We start from the raw sequence: 24,352 nt of genomic DNA, 5'->3' as shown, positions 1-24,352 counted from the left end.
GAGTACTATATTTTCATTTATTATTAAATCAACATAAATCCAGAAGAATATGACAGCAAAGCATTTCAGAAGCAAGTTTGCAAAGACAGCTCTTGACCTGGGGAGCATGTCTTGTACTCTACAATGTTAGACCTGTACTCCGAGGAGGTTGCAGGAGGGCTACACTGCACCAACCCCTCAATGCCACCATGGGGAGCTACTCAAGACACCAAATACTGAGAATGCCTTTCATCAACAGTATATTTAAGCTACCCCAAAATTATCTCAATCCCTCCAGAAGTTTTGGATATAGGGAAAATGTACTAGAGTCCAACCACTGTTTTAGCTGTATTTCATTTTAGATATATATGTATAGGAGGGGTCTTATCCAAGTTACTTCTAAGTTTCAAAATATTTTGTTGTGAACAGCAGGGAGAGAAGCAATAAGGCAGGTTTGACTTAATAGAAATGTGTTCCCCAAGTGCTTTTGTAAGGAATCAGAGTGAACAAAAAGAGCCAAAAACTAGCCAAAAGAGCAGAGGAGGAAGGGGAAAAGCATCCCTCAGCATCTACGGTATGGATATTCAGAAGCCAAGAGAAACTAAAAACCTGAATAAATTAAGTGTATGTTATTTTACAGTAATAACTCCCCACTGACATGCTGCAATTGGCAACCCAAATTCTAAAATGCAGAAGAGCACATTACCAAGCTGTATACATGCAGATTTACCACATGTGAAACTATTTATATTTTACTTCACATTTATGGAGAGGGAGAGGCACATTAGTCTTCTTTATGCAACAGCAGAGTTGCCTCAATCTCACCTTAGGTAGGAGCCAGAAGAGAAGCAACAGGGTAAAAGACTACTGAATGCTTCCTATTTCTGGCTGCCATAGGCAAATCAAAAATCCTGTGGTTTTAAGAAAGTCTTACAGAATGCCAAATAACCATTTTAGTTTTAAGTAAATATGGCTATCGCTGACAACAGGGAATTCCAGGATCAGGTAAGAGGATACTAGGAAAAACAATTCACCTGTTCCATAACTTCTGGTGCCATCCAGCAAGGTGTGCCCACAAAAGTTTTCCTGACTTTATTCCTGGTAATGTCACCACCAGTGGCCAGAAACGCGCTAACGCCGAAGTCTGAAAAGAAAACAACAGACTTTATTAGGAACACATCCCAAGCAAATTGAAGAGTTATCCCCTCTTTCCCTTCATGTTCCCAGCTACCTATTAAGTACTAGACCATACAGTTATGCATGAGGAGCTTCCTAATAAACAAAGAATGATCAAGAGTGCTGATATATGAACACCCTGTAGTCCCCCATTTAATTACTGGGGACAGCAGAGCTCTTAGTGTTGAATGACAGAGAGGAAAATTCCACTTTCCATTACAGCCCACTGGTCGCATTAGAGTGCGCCCGCACTCCCCCAGCAGATCTGCTAACTGTACAAGCCTGCCTCTGACAGCCAGTGCTTTATTCACATTTGTATAAATACAGAACAGGTAATAACTGAACTTCAAATTAGCATCCTATTAAGAAATCACAGAATCCTAAAACGGATTGGGTTGGAACAGACCTTGCAGATTCCAACCAACTGCCATAGGCAGGGACACCTTCCACTAGAGCAGGTTGCTCCAAGGCCCATCCAACCTGGCCTTGAACACTGCCAGGGATGGGGCAGCCACAGCTTCTCTGGGCAACGTGTACCAGGGCCTCACCACCCTCACAGGGAAGAATCCCTTCCTAGTATCAAACATTAATCTCCCCTCTGTCAGTTTAAAGCCATTCCCCTCCCATGTCTTGTACATGCCCTTATAAAAAGTCCCTCTCCTCCTCATTGCAGCAATGAAATCTGGTACATAAAAAGTTACTAGACTTTACAACATTAACTGTCCTAACTGCATCTTGCAGACTGCAACCCCTTATTCTGAATACTTTATCAAGAGAATATGCTTCATTTGGTGATCTTCAATTGCTGAAATGCTCAGTACTTTACTAGAAACTTGGACTGGCTCCCAGTGATACAGCAGCTACTGAACCAAGCAGCACATGCCACTAACCAGCCTTACCGTCCTCGGGGAAGCCTTGAAGACAGGTATTCATACCCTGTACAATGTTACCCCACATGAAGCATCTTTCACAAGCTGAAGGACGCCCCACACACTCCCTGATAATTCTATCAAATTAAATAATCATTCTTTTACATGAAAACTATGCTTTCAAAGATGACACTGATGTTTCATATAATTAAGAATGTTATGGATAACAGTATCTGTGAATAGCAGCAGTAGTGTGCAGTTATAGCAATGGCATACAGTATGTCTGTTCAGAGACAGTATTACAGAATATTTGGCAACCAAGTCATTCAAGAGAGGATGACAGATCTGCCTTAGAGAAAAAGGAATAAATAAATCAGGTGAAAAGGAAACTGTAAACACAGTATTTCTTCCCAATTTTCTCCAAACTACACTGCTTGTGCATTGCCCACTTACAGACCTGTAATAAGTCGTTCTCCATAACTCAGTTTTATTCACATACACACACTCTTTTTTAAACACAGTACAAGCAAAGCCCTGAATGCCATTTTTGAGACTGATGACAGGCTTGGAGGGTAAGTCTCTGAAATTCAAGGGCTATATTACACAAAAATAAAACACCTGACTGCAACAGTTTGGAATTCTTGTTTGAAAATTTTTAAAACTCAGCTGGAATTAGTTAACTGCAAATGCAAAAGTCTTACTCCAAAAAGCCAAAGAATTACTCCATAGCTTAAGGATGTTATCCTAACTGTGGAATCAGCTGCAAAGTTGGCTGGGGCTTTGAACAACCTGGTCTAGTGGAAGGTGTCCCTGCCTGTGGCAGGAAGCCTGGAACTAGATTATCTGTAAGGTCCCCTTTCAATCCAAACTATTCTATGATCCCTCTTTACAATTTACAAGCAATGGCATCCACGTGAGGACACTCCAAGCTCTCCTCTGCATCATGGCAGCAGTTCAAGACAGTTCTCACAGTCTTCCAATATTTGAGAAACTCCACTGAAATTATCGCTTAGAAGAAGATGCTGAAAGCTTCCAGCTCACTTAGCTTAGAGGCTTGCAAGGACAGGAATTTTAGTGCTCACTAACATACCAGACATGGATAACTTAAAGTTGACATTAAAGAAAGCTGCACAGAAATCACTGGGCTAAATCAAGCACTAGCAAATGTTTATCAGTAGGATTCAGCTTCTTCCAGATGTGCTCTCCTGTTCTCTTCTGTGTTCCTGGAGGCAGCTTGTCTTCCTGCTAACCTTGACATTTTAGCACATTTAGATGGATCACTATCCCCATCAGCATTGCAACTGTATTCTTGTGGAAACCCACATTTTGCAACAGTGAGTTTGCTTTCCAAGAGATCTTCCAAGTGCATATCCACCATCCTTGCTTCTCCCAGAAAACTGAATGAGCTTCCTAAAAAGTTCACAGTAAATTTACTTGCATCTTACTAGTTATTAGAGGAAATCTCACAAGATCTATTGTTCTGAACACAAGAGCAATTAGAAGTTCTTTTATAAAAGACAATACTAATAGAAACTTGTCCAAATGCCATCATTATTGTGATGTGCTGTATTTGAACTTGTGTATATTATCTTACCTCAAGTTTCCATGCAGTCATTTTGAGGGTAAAGAAAACACTATTCAAAGCAAAAGCATTCCAGCAGTAAAAACACAAGTCCGTTACATGGAACGCAGATCATTCACCACATTTCACATCAAATGTGGGTTTATAATTCCAGTTGGAAATTGTGCCCCTAACAACTGCCATCTGAGGTCAGCAGAAAGCTTAAATAGAATTATCTTTTATTCTTTTACATGGTTGATTTCTTCAATGTTTTCCCCAATTTCCCTCATTTCCAGTGGCCTAAAACAGGCAAAACCAGCCTGCAACACTCTGCTGTGAGGAATGAGTGAAACTATCCTCTCAAATGTCATCTTACTAACTTTATCCAAGTCACAGCTATTAAGAAAAGCATATGCCTGCTCTCAAGAAATATCTGTAAAGCAGTAAAGTAAAATCCAAACCACAAGTTATGGTTCAACTGTTACTGCTGAGCAGTTTGTAAGATCTGCATCTCATTCTCTCTGCCACTGTTAACTACCATCAAAAAGGATAGAACAGAACTAAGTTACTGAGAATGAATTTAACTCTAGAAAATGGCAAAAGTAATGAAATTCAAGAGGTCAGATAGCTCAGAAGTGTTTACATTTCTACTCTTCTTAGACAGTTTGTACCTTATATTGGCTCACTACAGCGATAACTGGAAAGGACTGTATCACCAGAAACGGAGAGGATTTGGAAATGATTGGACCTGGCTTGCAATACCAGAAACCACCACTGCTGGGAATCCAACAACTGCCAGACACTTCAAACCTCAAAAATTATAGATCTCCAGCAGTCTGCTTGCAAATAAGTCTCCAGGATGTCTGGATGAAAGGATCATTTCTTTTATCACTTTCTGAAGAAATGTAGAGAAGATTCATCTACTGGACTTGTTTCAGTGATATCTACCAAAGACTTCTTTAAAATATATATATTTCTCCAGACTCTCGCATCACATTGCGACCCAGAATGGAAATGACAGTTCTGCTGATGCAGGCTTTGCAGAAAATATGTCCAATTTTCAGCAGAAAGATCATGTGTTGCAAACCACATATCCTACCACTCTACAGAGGCAATGAAGTTGGAGGCTGAGAAAGCATGGTATTAGGCAACAATTCTTGCTACTGAAGTATCTAAGCCGTCAAAACTTGAAAACTGTTCTGGCCACTCAGGAGATGCAAAAGCTGAAAAGAAAATCTCTTATTCTGCATTACAGAAATAAAGAGCCAGTCTAAACTTGCCAGTGTAAGAATGCTGTGGCAGGACCACATCACTACAGGCACCATTGCTGCGTTCCTCAGGAAGATACATTACTATGGTGCCATATGATAGATTGTTTTATCCAGATCTAGAAGTCAGCCCTTAAAAAACACTCCTCCTTGGCCATCTTGTATAACATTACCATAGCCCTAAAAAGCCTAAGTACCTGTTACAAGGTAGGCACAAGGGAAGAAGAATGTGCACTAACTAGAAGCCAGGACCAAAGACTGCTGACATCAGAAAGGATGCTACAGAATTTGGTGGGTTTGGATGAGACCCTAAAGCAGTTCCCAACTTCAATGGGGGCAGAACTTCAAAGTGGTTCAATCTTGACTTTAAAACACTTGGAGTTGATTTTGAACTTGGGAAGCCAAGACACTATTCCCCCTCAAACAAAAATAAATCTATTTCAGAAGACAGCACTAAGTGTAATTTTCACTGGTCACCTTCCTTCTTGTTCAGTTGTTCAACATCAGAAAATATCTGCAGTTGTACTTAGGGTTTTTCTGCAAACCTTAGAGCTTTTAGAGCACTGAAGATGAACAAACCCTGACAGGAAGAACGTGGTGGCAGCAATAAATAGTAATTTTGTGCTGAGAAGGCAGCAGGTGGTAAGACACCAGAGAAAAGGAAGATTAGTGAAGAACAAGTATCAGAAACCTCTTCCATTTTAAAGACTACAGTGGTACTGGATCTATAAATACGTATTTGCTCTCCTAAATTCTCATTTGGAAAGGTAGATCTCTACAGTCATATGCATTTCTCACCAATTCACATGCAGAATGGCAGCTTTATTGCAACTTTAGCCTTTCTGCAATAATGTCAATGCACATAAAGAATGCAGGAAATCCCTTTGGTGAGTAAACACAATGATTACATCTGAAACTGAGCCCAACAGCATGTTAATAAAAATACACTAGTACAGCACAAAGTAACTTGAGGATGACAAAGCCCAGGCTGGGTGAAGCCACCTTCCTTGGAGAAGTTCGCAAGTGATTTCAAGCAAATAGTGCAACATCTCTTCGGAAAATGGAGATGTTACAAGTGGCACAAAGAATAAGTTACTTCACATCACACTGCTGCAAAGGAGACACCAAAACTTTCTACAACCACAAAGGAAAAACAGTTTTGCCCCTTTTTCTAAAGAGAGAAGCAGCTTAGATGTGTTCATGACACTGGCTGTTCAAGTCAGCTCTGCAAACAGTTCTCCCTTCCCCAAGTTACATTTGTGCCTTGCCCCTTGTTAAAGCAATTTAATCTCCCAAATTTAGTGTTTCCTGAGGAAAACTGGGGGAATGACACTGCCACATCATAGCTCGATGTTTATGTGGCACACTATTTTAGTACAAGGAATTAAGAGCAGTCAGGAACACAGCGAACCAGTGACAAGCTGGCATGGATTTGTGGAAAGTTACACAAATTCAGTTACACAAGTTTTGCCTGGCCTTAACTATCCCCATTTTATAAATAGATAAAGTGAGAGGGGTTAGGCAATTTGCCCAGTATCAATTAGCAAGTCCTGAGTGACTTTGTCAAATCTCAATCTACTTCAACTGCTTGGCAGCACAGCTTGCCCAGGACATGGCAGGCACACTGAGCACCTCAGAGTACATGTTCATCATCCTGACCGGTTTAAAACCTGAAGGTACCATGCTATTGTCCCTACAACAGCAAAATTCCTCACATGGAGGGACATGCACCTTTCAGCCTTCAGTAGGCACTTGTGCTTCTTCAGGTTCAATCACAAAGAGGTGGGTGACAGCATTAATCTCAGTGGAAAAAACAGGGAAAATAAACAAAACACATTTCGTTTGTCTCATTAGGATGCTAATGAGCACGGTGTTTATCAAGCCATTCCTGTGCACCCTGATAGAGTTTCACCCCCAACCTCTCCCACCTCTTCCCAGTCTGTCAAGACTCACTTCATTTCACAGTATTTTATATGGCCAGCGCAGTTAAATAAACTGAATAATAATAAACCTCACTTACTGTAAGACATCTAGTTTATGCAGCAACATTGGTGCTGATGCAGTTTATGTTGACAAAGAGTGCTTTTACCTGTGCAGCTTTTAGACTCCAGGGAGCTTATAAATGCCAGGGCAAAGAGGTCTTATGCTCTCATTAAAAAAAAAAAAACACAAAACAACCAAACCAAAATAAAATAATAAAACAGTAATTGTCACGGAAAGGCTGGAACACAAAAGAACACTGCCATCTCAATTTACATTATAACCACCGTCAGCAGGCCCAGAACAATGGTATCTGGGAAAGAGCCCTGCTCTCTCCAAAAGATAGATTAATTCAATGTGCAGGAAAAGACTTCAAGCTGAGAAAGCGATACTCTCTGAATTGTAACAGGCTCCAAGAACTTGATGCCAAGCCACAGGCTCAATCCAGTGCCCTTGGGGGGGGGGGGGGGGGGTAAGAAAAAAAAAGTCAAGCCAGAAGCAAATAGCCCTGAGTTTAGGTCTTGCTGGTCAGCTGGATCTGCTAAAAGCAATTTTATGCCTTGGTTCAATGGATGCACATTTTGAAAGCAAAAGGAGCTACATAGTTAAAAACAGACAGACTCATGAGTAAAAATACCAAGTCTTAAGACTTCAGGAGGAGTTTAAAGCTAGGCTTTGTGTAGGCCATTAGAGGAATTTTTAGAATTCCTACTTCTAGCAAATGTCTCCAAGCTCACAGATTTCTCCTCCATTGCTTCACCTGCATCCACCTCTGCTAACAGTGCTCCCACAGCAGCTTTGACATTGGACACACAGCAACCAACTCAGAGTTAACAAACAACCTGAGAAACTTCAGACACACCTTCATCAAGTTGCTTTTTCTGTTCAGCCTTACCTTAACTGCACAGCCCAAATTAACAAAAGAGGCTTTAGTTTTCTTTGGTTAGAACAGTATAATCCTGCAGCAAAATTACTGCCATGAATTCTACACACAAAGTTTCCCATATACTTAAAATCACTGACACATCATAGATTTACAGAATAGTTTGGGTTGGAAGGGAGCTTCAAAGCTCATCTAGTCCACCCCCCCCTGCAATGACCAGGGACATCTCCAACTACATCCAGAACCAGAACCACATCCAGCCTGGCCTTGAATCTCTCCAGGGATGGGGCATCCACCACCTCTCTGGGCAACCTGTGCAGTTAACACCCTCACTGTAAAGAATTTCTTCCTCACATTCAGCCTGAATCTCCCCTCTTTTAGCTTAAAACCATCACCCCTCACCCTATCACAACAGGCCCTGCTAAAAAGTTTCTCTCCATCATTCTATAAGCCCCTTTTAAGAACTGAAAGGGTACTGTGGAGGTACAGGTACAGGCCAGCAGTGGGGTTTCCTCCAACACAGGTTTGAGTATTTTTATCTAAATCTTTAAAGAAGCTTTGAAGGTTTTCTTCTCCTTCAAAGGTCTTTCAGTTTGAGATTTACATTCCTTACATTTACATTTCTTCTGAGACAAGAAACATTGTGCCCAGCAATGTTCCACATAGGAACACAAGGTTGCAAAGGCCAAACACTGAGTAAGACCTTCCTAACAACTGTTCACAAGCAGTTTTTGATAGAGGGATGGCAAAAGGGAAAGGAGTCATTATAAAAGCATTGAAGTCATTCTTTCCTGCTACATTACCTGCATATTTATAAGTACACTAAACCACCTATTCCAAAGGAGGTAGCCTCATCCACTCTAAACCTTGGGCTTTATTACACAACTGGTCAATCTTTTTTTCTCCTCGTGGTGCAACTTTTCAACTGAACTTAAACACAATTGTTCCATGGGAATACAGTAATGTCAACCAGCTGATAACTGAAGCACTCAACAATCAACAGAATTATTCATAATATGCATTAATGTTATTGTCAAAGGCAAGTGCTTTGATCTCACAGAAACAAAAAACTTGCTTTACTAGGACTGGCTTGCTTGCAGCGTTTTTTTCTTCTCAAAAAATTCACAGGAAATTTTGCTATCCTAGGTCAGGAAAAAAGGAAGCTTAAGTGTCAGAAATTCCCACAGAAACAAAACCTCATGTTATGACCAGGTCAGGTTCTTCTCTAGTATTCAGTCATCCATTTATTTTTGTTTCTTCCAAGTCATCAGCTGCCTTCACAGAAATGAAAGTGCTTCCTGCCACTGTGGTGAGCTTGCTGACCTTGGTTGAGTTGAGCTGCTCTGCTGCGTCTCATGGACAGTTACAGTGTTAGGCCTTCTGCATGGGCAAAGAAAGTATTTGTACAGAAGAGGGAACTCTGCACATCTCACGATGTTGCTTTTGCAGGATATATGTAGAGATGATTTCATTATTTAAACATTGCATATATAAACCACTACCAGGCAGTTCAGTCCAGGGGAACACATACAAATCCCAGACAACATAAATCCTCTCAAATTTGTACAAGTAGTTTTAAGGTTGACTTGTCTTATCAACCAAGAATTATTCACCAGAAATACATGAACAGGTACCTATTATCAGTGAGCCTTAATAAAAAAAAAAAGCAAAGCCCTGGCACCCTTGTGGAACAGGAACACAGGCAGCTTTCTGCTAGGCTGACATGGAGTACAGTGCATTGCTCTAATGCAACAGCTATTTGCAGCCTCTCCCAGCACATCAGCTAAACCTCCGTACAATTACAAATCCAAACTGTAACTTAGCCCCATTTTGTGGGGGAAAAAAAAAAGTAGGATTTCACTGTATAAAGTTTGCTCCTTGGAGCATTTTTGAAGCCACTCCCTACCTTTCATCAGCTGCAGGATGAATTATTTATACCTCATCAGAAATGTAACAGTAGGCATTAAGAGAGCTGGGAGACTTAGAAGGGAAAAAAAAGCAATTTTGGGTTTTAAACAGAAATCCTGTATTTTAGGTGTTATGTCCTGTAAAAAAGCTTACTGCCTTCTGCAGAGGGAGAAAAGCTACCTATAAAGAACTGTGCACTGCAATGTGTTCTGCCTCCTGGTAGAAAATCTACACCTTTGATTCCAAGATACAAACCCAGGCATAGACACACCAAAGGAGTCTGTACCTCACAGCACTACACAGTGCAACATGCACTTCAGCCAGACAGTACAGTCACTGCCACACACCTGCAAAGCCTGGTCCACCAGCCTGACCCAATGCTGTGCCTCCACTTGCAGGACAGGGCACTAAAAGAGACCATATCACAAAGATATGTGTCTCTTTCCACTTATATATGAGACTGAAAAAGTTAAACAAGTACAAGGATGTTTGCCAAGGTGGGAAGACCAGATGTGAGCTCTGCCCTCCAGCCATAGTGGCACAAGGACTGGAAAGGCACCACAAGGTTCATGGGAAGAGCACAGTCCTGAGGCAAAGGACAGCTGGAGAGGAAGGATGCTCAGGGTACAGAAACAGCATATTGGGGGTAAGCCATGCAGGTGCTAAATGTACTGTCCAAAAATGCTGTCTTTCTATTAAGAAAGCCAATCATAATAATACTAATAATTTATGAATTCTGTGAACAAGAGTGAAGTCTGTAGGAACACATGAAATAAAAGATTAGAAGGGTAGTACTGGGAAAAAAAAAAAAACAAAAAACACAAACACAACACCCTTTTCCACAGACATGTAATCCATTCACACCAAGGATGGTTTCCAGCATACCTCCGCTGACGCAGCTTATGACAGCAGTGACTTACAACAGACATCTCCAGGCACAACTGTATCAGCTAAAGCAGCTAAAGCAACTGTCTTTTAAGTATCTTCCCTACCCTGTTCCTCAATTTGCACAACTGTTTTCCCCAGACCTTCAGTTCACCCCAGTTTGGGCTGGGTTAGTACAGATAATTAAACATATACTGCATCACTCGCTTCAACTGCAGCAGACCAGAAAGCATTCACATGAGCAGTTTGAACAGCAGATCTTTCATTAAGGCAAAGTTGCAAGTGACTTTTATACCATAAGACATACCAATTTTCTTCTGATTAATCTATCCACTGCTTAGCACAGTGCATTTGAAAACCATGTTAGAAATCAATGATAAATCAGTCCAATTCCTGCAGTCCACTTCCCAGCCTATGAACTTGCCATTTTAAAAATCCGACTAGCTTACGCCAAAAAATTTATCTAATCTATTGATTCTGAGGACTTAACAGTCAAAGGATTTATTCATGCTGATTATCATTATTCCAAAGAACAGTGTTTTAAGATAAGAAAATATAATAAACTCTGTGCTGTTTTTTGATTGGTTGGTTTGTGGTTTATCACTGGGGGTTTTTGGTGTTGTCAGTTTTGTGTCTAAGAACCATGAAGCTTACTGAAGCTAACATTTTTACGTAGATTTCTTCTTGATTATTAAACCATCTCTTTGGACGCACATTTATGCCTAAAATTCATCCAAAGCTACCAGGAAAGTTACCTGCAATTTGCACTGAGCCATCTTCTCCAAGAAGAATGTTTCCTGCTTTCACATCCCTGCAGAAAGATAAAGCAACAATAAGTGGAAGTTATTAAATCTTTCCTTCAACAAACAAAAATACTGTAAAAGGTTATTATTTCTTTGTTTCTTGTATTAGCACCTCCTGCTTCCAAGCATGAAGAAACAGCAGGGACTTCATACCAATAAAACTTCAGTAGACACTAAGTGGCATTTGAATGATTTACAGCTAGTGACATTTTAAGTAGCATGCATAGGAAAAATAAATTTAAAGAAACTTGTCAGAATGTACACTCAAAAAAACCCAAGGAAAAGTGGTTTGCCCTGGTTCTTAAGTTAGCTAATAACATGAAAACAGAACCTAGTATTGGTCTGATACACACAATTCTATGATTCTACCCTTTTAGGGGGCAGATTTCAGGAGACGGTAAATTGATCTAACCTCACTACCTTTGAACTCATCCTATCCTTCTCCAAGTTTTGTTGCTCTCCAGCCCTGGAGGAGTTCACACACTTCCTCAAGAAATCACTTTAGCTCAATACACTGGTGGGAAAAAAAAAAGAAAAAACAACCAAAAACATTGGTTGTTCCTGGCTTAATGAACTGAACCACACTACCAAGGGTCAAGCAAGCAGAGCTGGTACAACAGAGATGAGAATGGGAAAGTGGGGCCACCCCTGCGAAGTCTGAACTTTAGCGAAAAGGTCTCCTTTATTTTTTTATTTTGACCAAAGACAACGAACACACATGAACATTCAGCAAATGCTATGAATGTTATTGTATTACCCTCTTTCTACCCCCCAAAAAAACTGTGGCTTGTTAGGTTAACAGTGGCACTTCTCCATCCTCGAGGGGAACATTACTTTCACTCCAAATACTCTCTGAAGTTTTACAGCTTATTTTCATAGGCTGCTTCCCCCAGCAAAGCCAAGAGAAATAACTTTATAGCCGACACCCACATTCATCAAAAAGGCTGCTAAGATCACGCTGGCTAGGAAACCGTGCAGGGCCACAGCAGATGTAGGAGGCATCTTGAGAAAGGCTGCAAGCAAAGCAGCTGTCTGGGGCACAGATGCCTGTGCCTAGATAGCAATTCACAACACACCTCACCTTAATGGCAACCACCTGCATGGAAGAGGGGGAGGAACCAAATCAAGCAGATTCTCCCTCCACTGCCTTTGGCAGATATTCCAAATCCTTTCACACAAAGTCAAAAAAAGCTGTTTTTAGTTTCCTCCCTTGTGCATCATGAGAACAGAACTGGCATCGTGGCCTGGCCAAAGAGCCCCAGTCAGGCCCTGGAAATCTTCCTGGCTTTGCTGCTCTGAAGAAGAGCCTGGGCCACTGCCAGTTCCAGGCCAGGATAATTTTAAACATATCCCCTCCAGCATTAGCATTTGCTAGATTCTTCCCAACACCCAGTGTTGGACACTGGCATGGCAAGGCTTTCTCCAGCATACAACAGAACAAAAAGTGAACAAAGACTGTAAGACAGTCCCACTAACGATCAGTTTAACAGCAAACTACAGCTCACAGCAGCCTGCAGACTTCAAACAAGTGACCATCTTGGTGCCTAATCCCTATCTGAAGCACAACTTTCAGAGTACAGGAAAATATTACTTTGCTTTAATGATCAAGAACACTTAGATCTATACAGAAACACTGAAGCATAAAGATTCTATATGGAAGCATAGGATAGCCTTGAGAAGCTGACTAAATAGCAGAATGGGATTCAGAGCAGTAAGAAAGAAGCTGACAGTGCTGCAGCAGTAAGACAAACTTAAAACAATTGCTGCCAGTCTTTTCCAATCCTGCTCATTCTACATAGACTCATACATGTGTTTAGAAGTGAGTGAGCTTTCCCTCTGAGCAGCATTATTTTTTCTTCCTGCAATTAACAACTGCAGTCCCTGAAGAGGAAAGCATCAGCACTGCAGCGGATGGCAATTCTTAAGTAAATGGAAGGACCTGAAGGGGATTCTATACAGCATTTAAGCATGTAGCTACACTACTCCCCTCCATTAGCATCCACTGGCCAAATGCAGCATGATTGAAGATGTAGAGAGTTAAACACCATTAGAAATACAAACCTGACAAACCCCTGCACTCTCACAAAGCATTCATGGTCCCTAGCAGTAAGGAAATGGGAAAGCTTCCTACCAGTATTTTTAGGCAGAAGATGCCTTTGGGATTCAGCCCCATGGGCACTGTGTTCTCAGGGCTTCATGTGCTTAAGCCTGCTGCTGCTTAGGTAAGGAGCTGGCTCACATGGTGTGAAATGTGCTTGGCACAGACGCAGCTACCTCCAGGAATCCCCCCTGACATCAGTACTACTTCAGAGGGAACAGAGGGTGGTCAGGAAACTCCCCAATCCTCCTGGAAATCTTTATCCAGACAGTCAGTCCTCCTGTGACAGCCAGGACACACCAGGCCCTTTCAAAGCTGCCTGCCAATTCCAGATTACAGGAAAGGAATAGCATGCACCAAGGTTATTGTTCGTCTTACTGAAGATGGATGCAAGTAGCAGTAATTTCCTCTTCCATCTGTACCTTAAGGAGCCCAGGATGCTGGAGTGTTTCCCCATTAAGCTGGGCCACGCAGTATTGCACACAGCCTTTCCAAACTCCCTCTGCCATCACGACAGTGTGTGCAGCTCACCAACCCCTCCCCACAAAGCAAACCACATTCAGCAATGAAGGAAGTGCCAGAACTTAGCAGAACTAAGGATAAGGTCTCAACCACCCTGTGCTTAAGGGTCCACAAAAACTCGGGCAGGTTTCACTTAAGTAGAAAAAGAAAGCCAAAAAAGCAGCACACATTCAGTACCACCATCCTACCACAACAGAGCAAGCTGTGCCAGCTTGGAGCTCAAGAAGTAGTGAAACAAGCACTCAGATTGAATCCCACAGGAAGAAAGAGCCAAAGGACTCCAGGCCCTTAACCTCCTTTAATGCAGAGCCTTTTCTTTTTAACTTCAGCTTGGATTAATTAAAATTTACATATATTCACATTGGAAACAAAAGTCAGTAAATATAGTGCTTCAAGCTGGTTCAAAAAATTAAAACAAGTTGTTGCTGCAATAAGAAATTCGGGAGGCCAACACCACCCACTGCCAAATATCAAAGTCAAGTTACAGAATTAAAACACCACTTCATGTGGCATTTCCTCCTGGTGACCAACTCTCAGTAAAGGCCATTACTCACCCCAGTGTGGTATACTCCATGCCAGAGCAGCAAAAATGACAGGCAGCAAACTGCTTGGGTACACTGACTCTGTTCTGGAGTCACTACTACAGAGGCAACTTCCAGCTTTCCCATTCCTCCTCCCAGTGTATTCGCATTGGGTCACTCACTGCAATAACACCAGGCAAATATCAAGCAGCAGTAACACTGGGTGAACACAGATTTGTTAGAATGGTTTGGAGGGGACCTTAAAGCTCACCTAGTTGCAAACAGCCTGCCACAAGCAGGGACACTTTTCCACTAGACCAGGTGTTCAAAGCCCCATCCAACCTAGCCTTGAACACAGATCCCCTTCTTTAGCACATACTGGTGTCATCAGCAGTAACTTCAAACTAGATCCTCCTTTAAAATCATCTTTCAGATTAATTAATTGCATTTAAAACAATGATTTGGGGGGAGCAAGGAATGGTGCTTTCCTGTTTATTCACATCAGGAGATGCTTATAAACTCACAAGCTGAATGACGAGTAATTTGTTACTCCAGGATACAGGTATTGCCAAGTATAACAATTTGAAGGTACTTCCTATTAATGTGGTAATGGTCATATCCTGAGCTGATACACTCTGAATACATGGTGTGCCTCTGGCATAATTACTATACTGGAAACAGGAAGCAGCTTTAGGCTGTAACATAAACAGTAATTATATCACATTTTAAATGAAGTTACAGAAACCTGGAATAAACTTTTTCTTGCCAGTAGCTTAACAAATGCCATTGTAGTTCCAGATATTCTCACTCCATAGCTGTCATCGTCCTCTATTCTAAAGGCTCCAAGAGCTCTTCTGCAAAATAACAATTACGTTTTTATTTACCTCGTACTTCATAACCAGAGTAGAAGAGAGGAATTTGGACTCGCTCCAGTGCAAAGCTGGATTCTCCACATCAGCCTTGAGAGGTTTCACAGAGGGCAGAAACCCCTCTTCACCTGCATTCCAAACTGGTTTAGCTTCCCAGTGTGACTAAATGCTAACCTACTAGTTACATCACGTTAATGCCTCCAGGTCAGGGCTGGGCCATAGGCATTAGATGATATATAACCAAAACTGACCCCTGATCCAACAAATTGCAACCAAGCATCCAGCTACAGGAGATCTGGGAGCACAGGAAGTCAAGGATATGACGCTCCCCAGTTCGGAGTGCAGCATTCCCACCTCCCCCAGTTATTTTCTCGGTAGAGTGGGAACTACAGGAACTGGAATCTAGTGGCTTGTTCCCCCTATACAAAGCTTACACAAGCCCTTCAGAATCCTGCTAAATTATCAGATCCGCCCTCACGCATAGCCCTCAATCCTTGGCACTGCTATATAGTGACTGTCATTGCACTACAGGGAAGAGCAAAACTTGCTGATCCATAATGGAGAGCAGTACTATCAATAGCCAACTGCAATTCTGCAATCCTGGCATACACCACGAAGCTTATTACAGACTTAAAAGAACTGATGTTTGCAAGAAAAGCAATGAAGCATGTTAAGTTATTGCTTAAGTAAACCTCTTAATATCGTTTGGAAATCAAAAAGGATTCACTTTGCTTGTGTTCAAAAGCCATTGGGAATAATAGCTAGGACAATTTAAGGCCACTATAACCACAATCTGAGCAAACAATGGCATCCCAGGATTTGTGTAACCTAGCAGTGAAAGGGAAATCTGAGATAAGCCTTGTTTATTATGCTTTTGCTTCCAAACTGCTCTTATGCGCCTTTAGGATGTGATGCTGGCTGCCAGCACAGCCATGAGTCATCTGCCCATTAGATGCAATTTACATCAAGTGCAACAATAAATTTTCATGGACTGAACTCCATAGTGCATAATTTGGCAGGAAGAAGGAATGATTGGTCCTTCCAAGTTTCATTTAAAAACAGAGAAGGTGTAAGATACAAGAATTACTGTTTTATGCTAGTGGTAATGAATAACTCAAAATATTTATACTGAATGCAACCAATTACTGGAGTTGAGATTGTTCTGAGTAATTTGCAAAATACTTCCAGAACAGTATCTCTACACTCAGTTAAATATCAAGCAATTTGTGACATTATACACCAAATGTGCACTATTCTCTCTCTACTACCAAATGTTACTCTCCTTTCAATGGCATGTTGTTACCTACGTCACCTCTTCCCTCTCCCTTCTAAGTCAAGTTATAAAAAACTGGCTATACCATGAGCTTACTATTTGAGACAGAGTGGCAAAGCAGAAACAAGGTTTGGAGCGTGCAAGCAGAGTATTTTTATGTCCTCAAATTCAGCACACAACATAAGAGAAGCCATTCAGGACAACTGTATTAGAAGTGCTGCATTATTATGCTCCCTGTTCCTACTCAGAAAAGGTATGTGCACCAATGTTTTATGCCAGAGGGTTGAGCCTTAAGTCCCAAATTCTTGGGTGAGATGCAATTGCTGTCTGTTACAGTGCTGTATTTAAAAGCCAGAGCTGGGAACATCTCCCAAAGCTTGAAGGTCTTCCAACAGCAAAGAGCTGGCAAAGCCATTTCCACACTTCTCTCTCCAGCCTCCCTGCTGAGGCAGGCATACACAGGAAAAAAAGAGGGCCAAGTCCACAGCTTGCTTCATCCTTGCTCATCCACAGCCATCTCAGCAGGCCCTTGTGGCCACTGGCAGCCAGGACCAACAGCAACAGCCAGGGTGCTATAAATTACAGCTGGGGACCAGCCCAGTGACATGCTTTATTGCTCAGGATCAGGGAAGCACAGTGACTGCTGCTACCTTCTCTGAGCTGCTCTGCTGGCTGCTGGGCCATGGTGAAAACTCAGTGCAAGAGCTAAATGCCAGCAGTGCAAGGCAACTCATGACTTACTCAGTCTCATAAACAGCAAAGGCATTTTTAAAGCCCCAACCTTATGAGTGCTAGATAGGTAGGTAGCCTAGGGCTTTTTAACAGTCATTTTAATGCCTGGAGAAAGTTAGATGAGCAATCCAGTGTTATTAGGAATTTTAAAAAGTTCCTTTTGGTTCTTCTAAGCAGCATAAAGCAGGGCTTTGAAAGGCTGAAGGACTGCCAGACTGTGGCTTTGCAGAGGGATAAATAGACTAAGCCTAATGGAAATGACTGTCAACTTCCACCAAGACAAGCTATACGAGTATATTGAGTACTTGTTTTCCCCATGCCCTACCCTTAACATTCAGGCAGATTACACTCAGCACAGTGAAGAGAGCTCTTAGGACAGATAACCACATCCAGTCTCCTGTCATAAGCAAACAGAAACATCAGGAAGGGCTCATGAGAAATTAATCTCCCACTGTACTTTATTTTACCTAAATATAAACCATCTTTAAGAGGACCCTCAATGCACTTACTAGGTACAGTTCCTCCTGATTGTATGCTGTTTCTCCAATGCTGCATAAGCAGACTGCTTTTTTAAGTAGAGGGTTTGAGGTCCAGGAAACTATGCCTCGAATTTGTTTCAGTTTAGGTTAAGTCACTCTGTCAGCTCAGACAAGGGACAGCTCACCAAACCAAGCTGCAGAACATCCTCCTGAAATTCAGCCTGTCACCTTAGTTACCCGAGTAGTTCCAGGGGCTAATAAGATGCTGAGGCAGTAAGAGTTGCAGACCTTGGGCTAACTCTGTGTGAGTCTCTGACAAAAAGCGATACAGCAAGCACTGTGTCACATCACTTACTGGATTTCTGTCTGTCACACAGTCACTTATCGCAGCGCCTGCAACTTTCCTTTATCTCAGCAAATTATGTCCAGCTTATGCTTTTTGCTCCTGTGCCAACTTTGCCTCTGATGGTTTTGCACTCATTAATTCCTTCTCTTCCCACATGTTTACAAGCCTAGCGATGGTTAAAAGGAAGTGTGGTTCAATGACAGATCCTGTCTGCTGTGGACTTTACCTCCCATTCACCACCATGCCGCCAGCCCAGCATCAGTGCTCAACTAACCTCAACTGCACATGAGCATAGGGAAAGTTGCTCCAGCTAAAAACAAAACCTTAAAAAACTGGCTTCAGACAGATCAGCTCCTTCAGACAGATAATAAAATGCTACAAACACTAGCTCTGTCTCCCAACATGGAGACAACCTAATCATACCAATGCTCATAGCCCTACTTCTTCCTACAAAAGTTGTTGCTTCACATATTCACCCCAATGCACATCACTGCTATAATACCAGGTTACAGCAAGGAGGGTTTGCCAAGAAGCTCTGGCTTCTCACAAGCTTCAGCCCTTCAGCACTCAATGCAAGAGAATCTACATGTCTAACCCCATACACCACTTGCTTTAAAGTTTCTCCTGTTCAATCAGAACTTCAATTTTTTCTTGTCTCCTCCACAAGGAAAGGACCCTGCCCAGCAGGCTTTAAAATCAAGCTTTTGTATCATTGTACAGCCACTAAAAATGTACCACAATGTCTTCCACAAATTCATCTATCCAGCCCTTCCATTTCCGGAGCCTACTTCCTAAGAACTGCAGTGGGGACAAGGCACAAAGCTTCTTTAACAGCTGCTGCATAAAAAGCAACATGCACAGCAAGCTGTGGAGTCAAAAGGTCTGCCTCCTACCCCCAGAGGCCCAGATATTTTTGGGAGGCCCTGCCTTAGTCATTGGTAACAGAGAGAAACAGTCAAGTTATAATGTGGCCTTATTTCAATGTTTCATGTCAAGTTATTTAACATGCAAGGAGGTGGGCATGCTTCATGTGGCAACACCAGTAATGCATGCCACCATGCTGTGTTATCTCCTGCATGCTAAACCACATTCCTAGGACATGCAGAAATAGGAATTTTCCCAGAACTACTACATGCACATCTGCCCAGTTTGAGTACAAGATGGACCAGGTGGCAGAAGAAACAGGAAAGCCAGGGATTCATACATCTCCATGCCTTGCCTGTGACATGATGGATAGATAAAAAGTTGATTCCAATAAACACACAATCAACTTGGATCAAACAAGGCCCAAAAATTTTTATACAGGGCAACTGAAAAGGTCTAAATTTCCAAAAGGGAGTAAGCACCACTGTTCTGGAGAACTGGTATGTGTATCTATACACACAAAAAGTCCAAGGCATTGCCTTATGCAGCCAAAACCTGTCCCTATCTACGAAGCCACACACAGCTCTTGCCCAGCAATGTTTGCAGCATGACACAGAAGGAGAAATTCAAGACAACCAGAACCTTGAGACTTGAATCTTGAGAAAACCAGTCTCTTGAGCCTTGCCAGGTCATCTTCCTTCTCCAAAATCTAAGAAATGACCGTTTTAAGCATGGCCAGCATATGAAGAGGAAAGACCACCTTATTTCATTCAGCTATTCTTATAAAATGGAGAAAGTGGTTATAAAATCAGGTATTTGTGCTATGGAAACAGCACTGTCGGTACTCCTAGTCTAACTTGGTGGCGCTTTCCAGGCTGCCATGAAATGATAGATTTCTCTGTGGCATTTCCCTATCTGTTGTCTTGAATGCATGCAAGTTTTGCCTCACTTTCATTTTTGAAAGTATTAAGTTTTGCTTTTTAATGTTCAAATTTTATAAGAACTCTGCAAGACAGGACATTTAATTTAGAAAACAAGCAAAAAGTAAATTCCTGATGCAGCCTTGCAACATTTTCAAGTGTGTTTAATACATTACCACACAAACTTAGCAAGTGACCTTTTTTCATGCTTTAGGGTAAGACAAATAAAAAGACTGCAGTGGTCTGAATAAGTGCTTAAGACATCTCCACACATGCAGCTTTTAGGATCTATGAAGGCCAGAAGAGTCTGCAACAGGGAATGAAATTCAAAGCCATCTTTTTGAAGTTAGTAATTCACTTGATGCATCACAGCAGGAAGGATGAACACCAACTACTGGTGGAGAGATGCTACAAAGAGAGAAAAACCTAAAAACTCACCTCCCTTTTAATGCAGTGCATAATACTTGAACCACAAAGCTGGTTTTCTCTTTGACTAATTCAAAGTTACTTTGAGAAAATGCAGACAACTAGTGACAAAAGTTGAGACAGCACCTGGATCTGAGGAGAATGACATGGGGACAGACACTGTCAGGCCCACAGCATCCATGTGCTTTCTTCAGCAGTGATATTTACCATCAGTTCTAGCTGCCAGGTTTCTGGGCTTCAGAGAAGAGACTGTCTTTAGCCACTTCAAGGAAAAGTATCTCCACAGGAGCTATTGTTTCTGGCTTTCTGCAGATCTGGGATTTACATCTGGTTCACATTTTCTATCGGCAACCACAAGGAAACTTGGCTTTTTTTAAACAATGAATTTCTGGATGATGCAGCAGAAGCAGCCACCAGGAGAACATATTGGTTCACTAAAGCAGCACAATACACCCAGGTCCAACTACTGTGGATGGAGAGTGGAGATTCAGTGGTTCTTGGGCCCTTGATACTGCGCAGCAAGGTGCTTATTTGTGGGAATAAATCACCCAGTACAATGCAGGGCAGCATCTTTTCTTCCTTCCCACGGAGACACCCAATAGTAACATTTCTATTGTTGTGGCTACTGTACTGTTTCCAAATCAAAGCTTTAAAATTTATATTAATAACTACCTCAAAAGGTTCCTTCTGCCCATCCTGTACTATAAGGGAGACCAAAGTACACTTCTCTGAATATAAAATTCTGCTTTCCACAGCTGAGCAACAGTTAGTTTTCAAATTACTAGTGTCCTTTACTGAGCTAAAAATCAAACTGGCAATTAGAGGTGAAAGGCTCCACCAGCCCATAATCCATTCCTCAATCCTCCTCTGCCAGACTTAAGTTCCAAAGCGTACTCCCCAAAACAAGATTATAGCACTGTGGAGAGGAGGGCTGTGAAGTTCTCCTACAGTATTGCTACAGAAACAAAATCCTACAGTTTTTCAGACATCAAACTGATCAGAGGCACACTGGAATCAAGTTTAACTGCAATACCTGCCAGCACAGCTATCAATGCATTACTCAGCTACATGAAAATTAAGCTTGAATCCTGCAGGACAGCTGAGTTCTGCCAAAATACATCCATTAGCCCCTTCATCTTAAATCTGAAACTTGCTACTGGAGGAGGGCTCCTACAAAACCCCACAAGCAAGCCTTGGCGATGTGGATGTGCTCACATACATCTTTTTTTTCAGAAGTTACTTTCTCCTAATGTAGGTAGAAGAGGCATGCAATTAAACTTTGATCCTATGCCAAAATCATCCTAAGATCCAAAAAAATAAGCTAATATATTTGGCATAAAACCACAGCAAGAATATTGTTTCCAGGGTCTCTCCAAAGCAACATTCAAACAGCTGCCATGTCACCCTACTCCCCCTCATGCAGAAAACTGATTTTGAAAAGACACCAAAAAAAAAAAACAACCCAAAACATTCTGTACGGGAGCACAAACTGATCTAACTCAGCATATTAAATGTGTTGTTGCACCTCTCACCCCCTTAGAAGGAGAGCAGCAAATAAATTAATAGCTGGATCACTGGCATGTTAATATTTCAAGACATGCAACTCTAAACCAATTCTCTAAGCTTTATTTGTTTTCACAAAAAAACATGCAAGTATCACATTTATTGTGCTGCAATAGGAGAATCTGATTATATTTGAACAGTGTATCATTTCACCTGGGCTAACTAAAATATTCAGTTACACAACAGCTAATCATGAACAGAAGATAAGCCCAGAGATAAAAATAGGCAGAAAGACAGAGAGACCTTGTAACAGTTAATCAGCATGATTCACTTGTCAGACTGCCATAAGGAGCAGCACCTGAGAGCCTTGAACTTCCGTCCAACAAGTCTTTTTAAGCAATAAAACCTCTTGGGTTGGCTTAGCTTTAGTCTTATTTCCAAGTCATTTATCAAACTCCTGCTAATCCCCAAATACACAGAGGAATCAGGAGTCTAAATGGGGAAAAGGTGCAACACACACCCTGTGTGTCACCCAGACAAGATTAGCCCAGGAGTAACCCCTCACAGCATGTCAGTCTTGCTCGACATCCATTTAAAAGTGTGTACGAGCAGATTCCTGCAAGACAGTTCATCCGAAGGTTTCCGAGCCTGGCCCTCAGTCCTCAGCACACTGGCTGGCACCCAGGTACTCAACTCACTTACCATCAGCCGGATCACTGGGATTTCAGATTGTCACTGGGATCACTGTGTTACACAGAAACCCACAACAGGGACAGTGGCAGATGGCACAGGAGAGGCGGTCATGGACAGGCACACGGCACTGAAGGCAAAGAGCTGCCAACTCAAAGCTACATGAGACAGCAATGACTTTGAAGGGAGATGGGGATCATTTGTAATTGTTACCTTGGTATAGAGTGTTTCATGAAAATAAAAATGATCCTGCCCTCCTTTGTCTTTTCTGTAAGGTCTCAGGCACTGTTCCCAACAGCCTTTGCAGGATGAAAGCAAAAAAAAAAAAAAAAAAAAAAAAAATCGCTTTGGACAATGTGAGAGACTCAACCATTTGCTGCTGAATAAGAGCATCTATTCAAGTCTCAGTCTCACTCTGGCTGTTAATTAGAAAGAAAACAGAAAAAAACATAATTTAAGCCTTTACTAGATATTTGGCTTTCTATTCTGCTCTACAGAATACTGGCAAACTACTCTCCTTTCCAAAGTATGGATTTATGCTTCCATATGAAGCCAGCTCCCCAAATCTTAATTGGAAGTGGCATTAAGTTCAAGGCAGGCTTATGGAGAGTAAGATCCAGCAGCAGCAGAATTTCATTAAGCCAGTTTTCTACATGTTAACTTAATTTACCCATTTAAAATTATGCATAATTCAAAAGCATCAAGCAGCAACACTGTCAGACATTTGTCCTCTGATCTTACTGGTGATTTACACCAGTTAGAAGCTGCCCCCACTTCAGGTTAACAGCACCCACAAAGTTAAACTGGGGTCCAGATATTCATCTTTTGGGCTTTGCCACCAGCCTGGTTGTCTAACTTCACGTGTGCTAATTACATTCAGTCACTCATACTGCGTGTTTAACTCTATGTAGTCATTTTCTCCTAACTGTAATACAAACTAGGGATATTCAGTGTAAACAAGTGAACTCTTTGCTCTGCTGGATCATTGCTTGTTGTTCCACGTCTAACCAAAGTCCTTCAATTTTGACCCTTCACAGCTGACCTTGCTCTGGCCTGAAGCTCACCCCAACCCCAGCTGCCCCACATCACAGGCATTATATTTAGCTTTTAAGGCCATCACCTGATGTGATTTCTTTTTGAGCCAGATACTTTAAGATGACACAGAGGACCAAAGTTTAGTTATTTCCTCTTGGAGCATCTCTGGCACAACTGCAAGATTTCCACCTGCCTTTTCCATCACGCATGAAGAGTATTATGAACCCTAGCATTAAGCAAAATGGGAAAACCATACAGATCTTCCTATGTATGAAGAAAGGTCCCATCTGCACTACAACTTTAAACTGCTGTGTTTTTCTCAGCAGTGTACACACATCTGGGTAAATGCAAGACAGCACTATTAACTCTATTAAGGAAACAAGTTTCATCCCTCAAAGGCTTACATGTTGCCTGCTTTCTGACAGCAGTTAAAAACTCTTCCTTTGCATTACACACAGGAAACTACACAACTTTCCTTCTGTATCATGACTATTACCACTTCTCCAAATTTCCCGGACCACTATGCCCCAACATGATGAGGAAATCCAAACGCTTTTTTCTGATAAAACACAATTGTCAAAGCACCCCAAAATACAAGGATGGAACACATACAAAATAGCTGACACATAACTACAACCATAAGCTGCAGCAATGACACAGCTTCGATTTCTCCACTTTAGTTCCCTAAATATGGGCAAAATGCTTCAATGTGCAGGACAAGAACGGTCACAGCAGGTTTGGTTCAGCCTGCTTCAGACTGAT

The 24,352-nt window shown here is 41.7% G+C and overlaps 1 protein-coding gene across 2 annotated transcripts in view; it reads right to left on the bottom strand.

Moving 5' to 3' along the window:
• The window catches only part of OXSR1 (oxidative stress responsive kinase 1), a 93,429-nt gene that overhangs the window by 23,316 nt on the left and 45,761 nt on the right, over positions 1–24,352 (bottom strand). For both annotated transcript variants that reach the window (XM_057398283.1, XM_057398284.1), the window contains exons 5-6: positions 11,265–11,320; positions 1,014–1,123 (exon numbers count right to left, since the gene is read on the bottom strand). In XM_057398283.1, the coding sequence (XP_057254266.1) occupies positions 1,014–1,123; positions 11,265–11,320 (166 nt within the window). The remainder of the gene's footprint in view (positions 1–1,013; positions 1,124–11,264; positions 11,321–24,352) is intronic.

This window comes from Pezoporus wallicus, unplaced genomic scaffold, assembly GCF_028554395.1.
Source record: "Pezoporus wallicus isolate ANWC-B61680 ecotype Strahan unplaced genomic scaffold, APGP_CSIRO_Pwel_v1 contig_7237, whole genome shotgun sequence".
Classification (NCBI taxonomy): Eukaryota; Metazoa; Chordata; class Aves; order Psittaciformes; family Psittacidae; genus Pezoporus; species Pezoporus wallicus.
The sequence above is the reverse complement of the archived record's forward strand: the minus strand, read 5'-3'. Positions and strand labels throughout refer to the sequence as shown.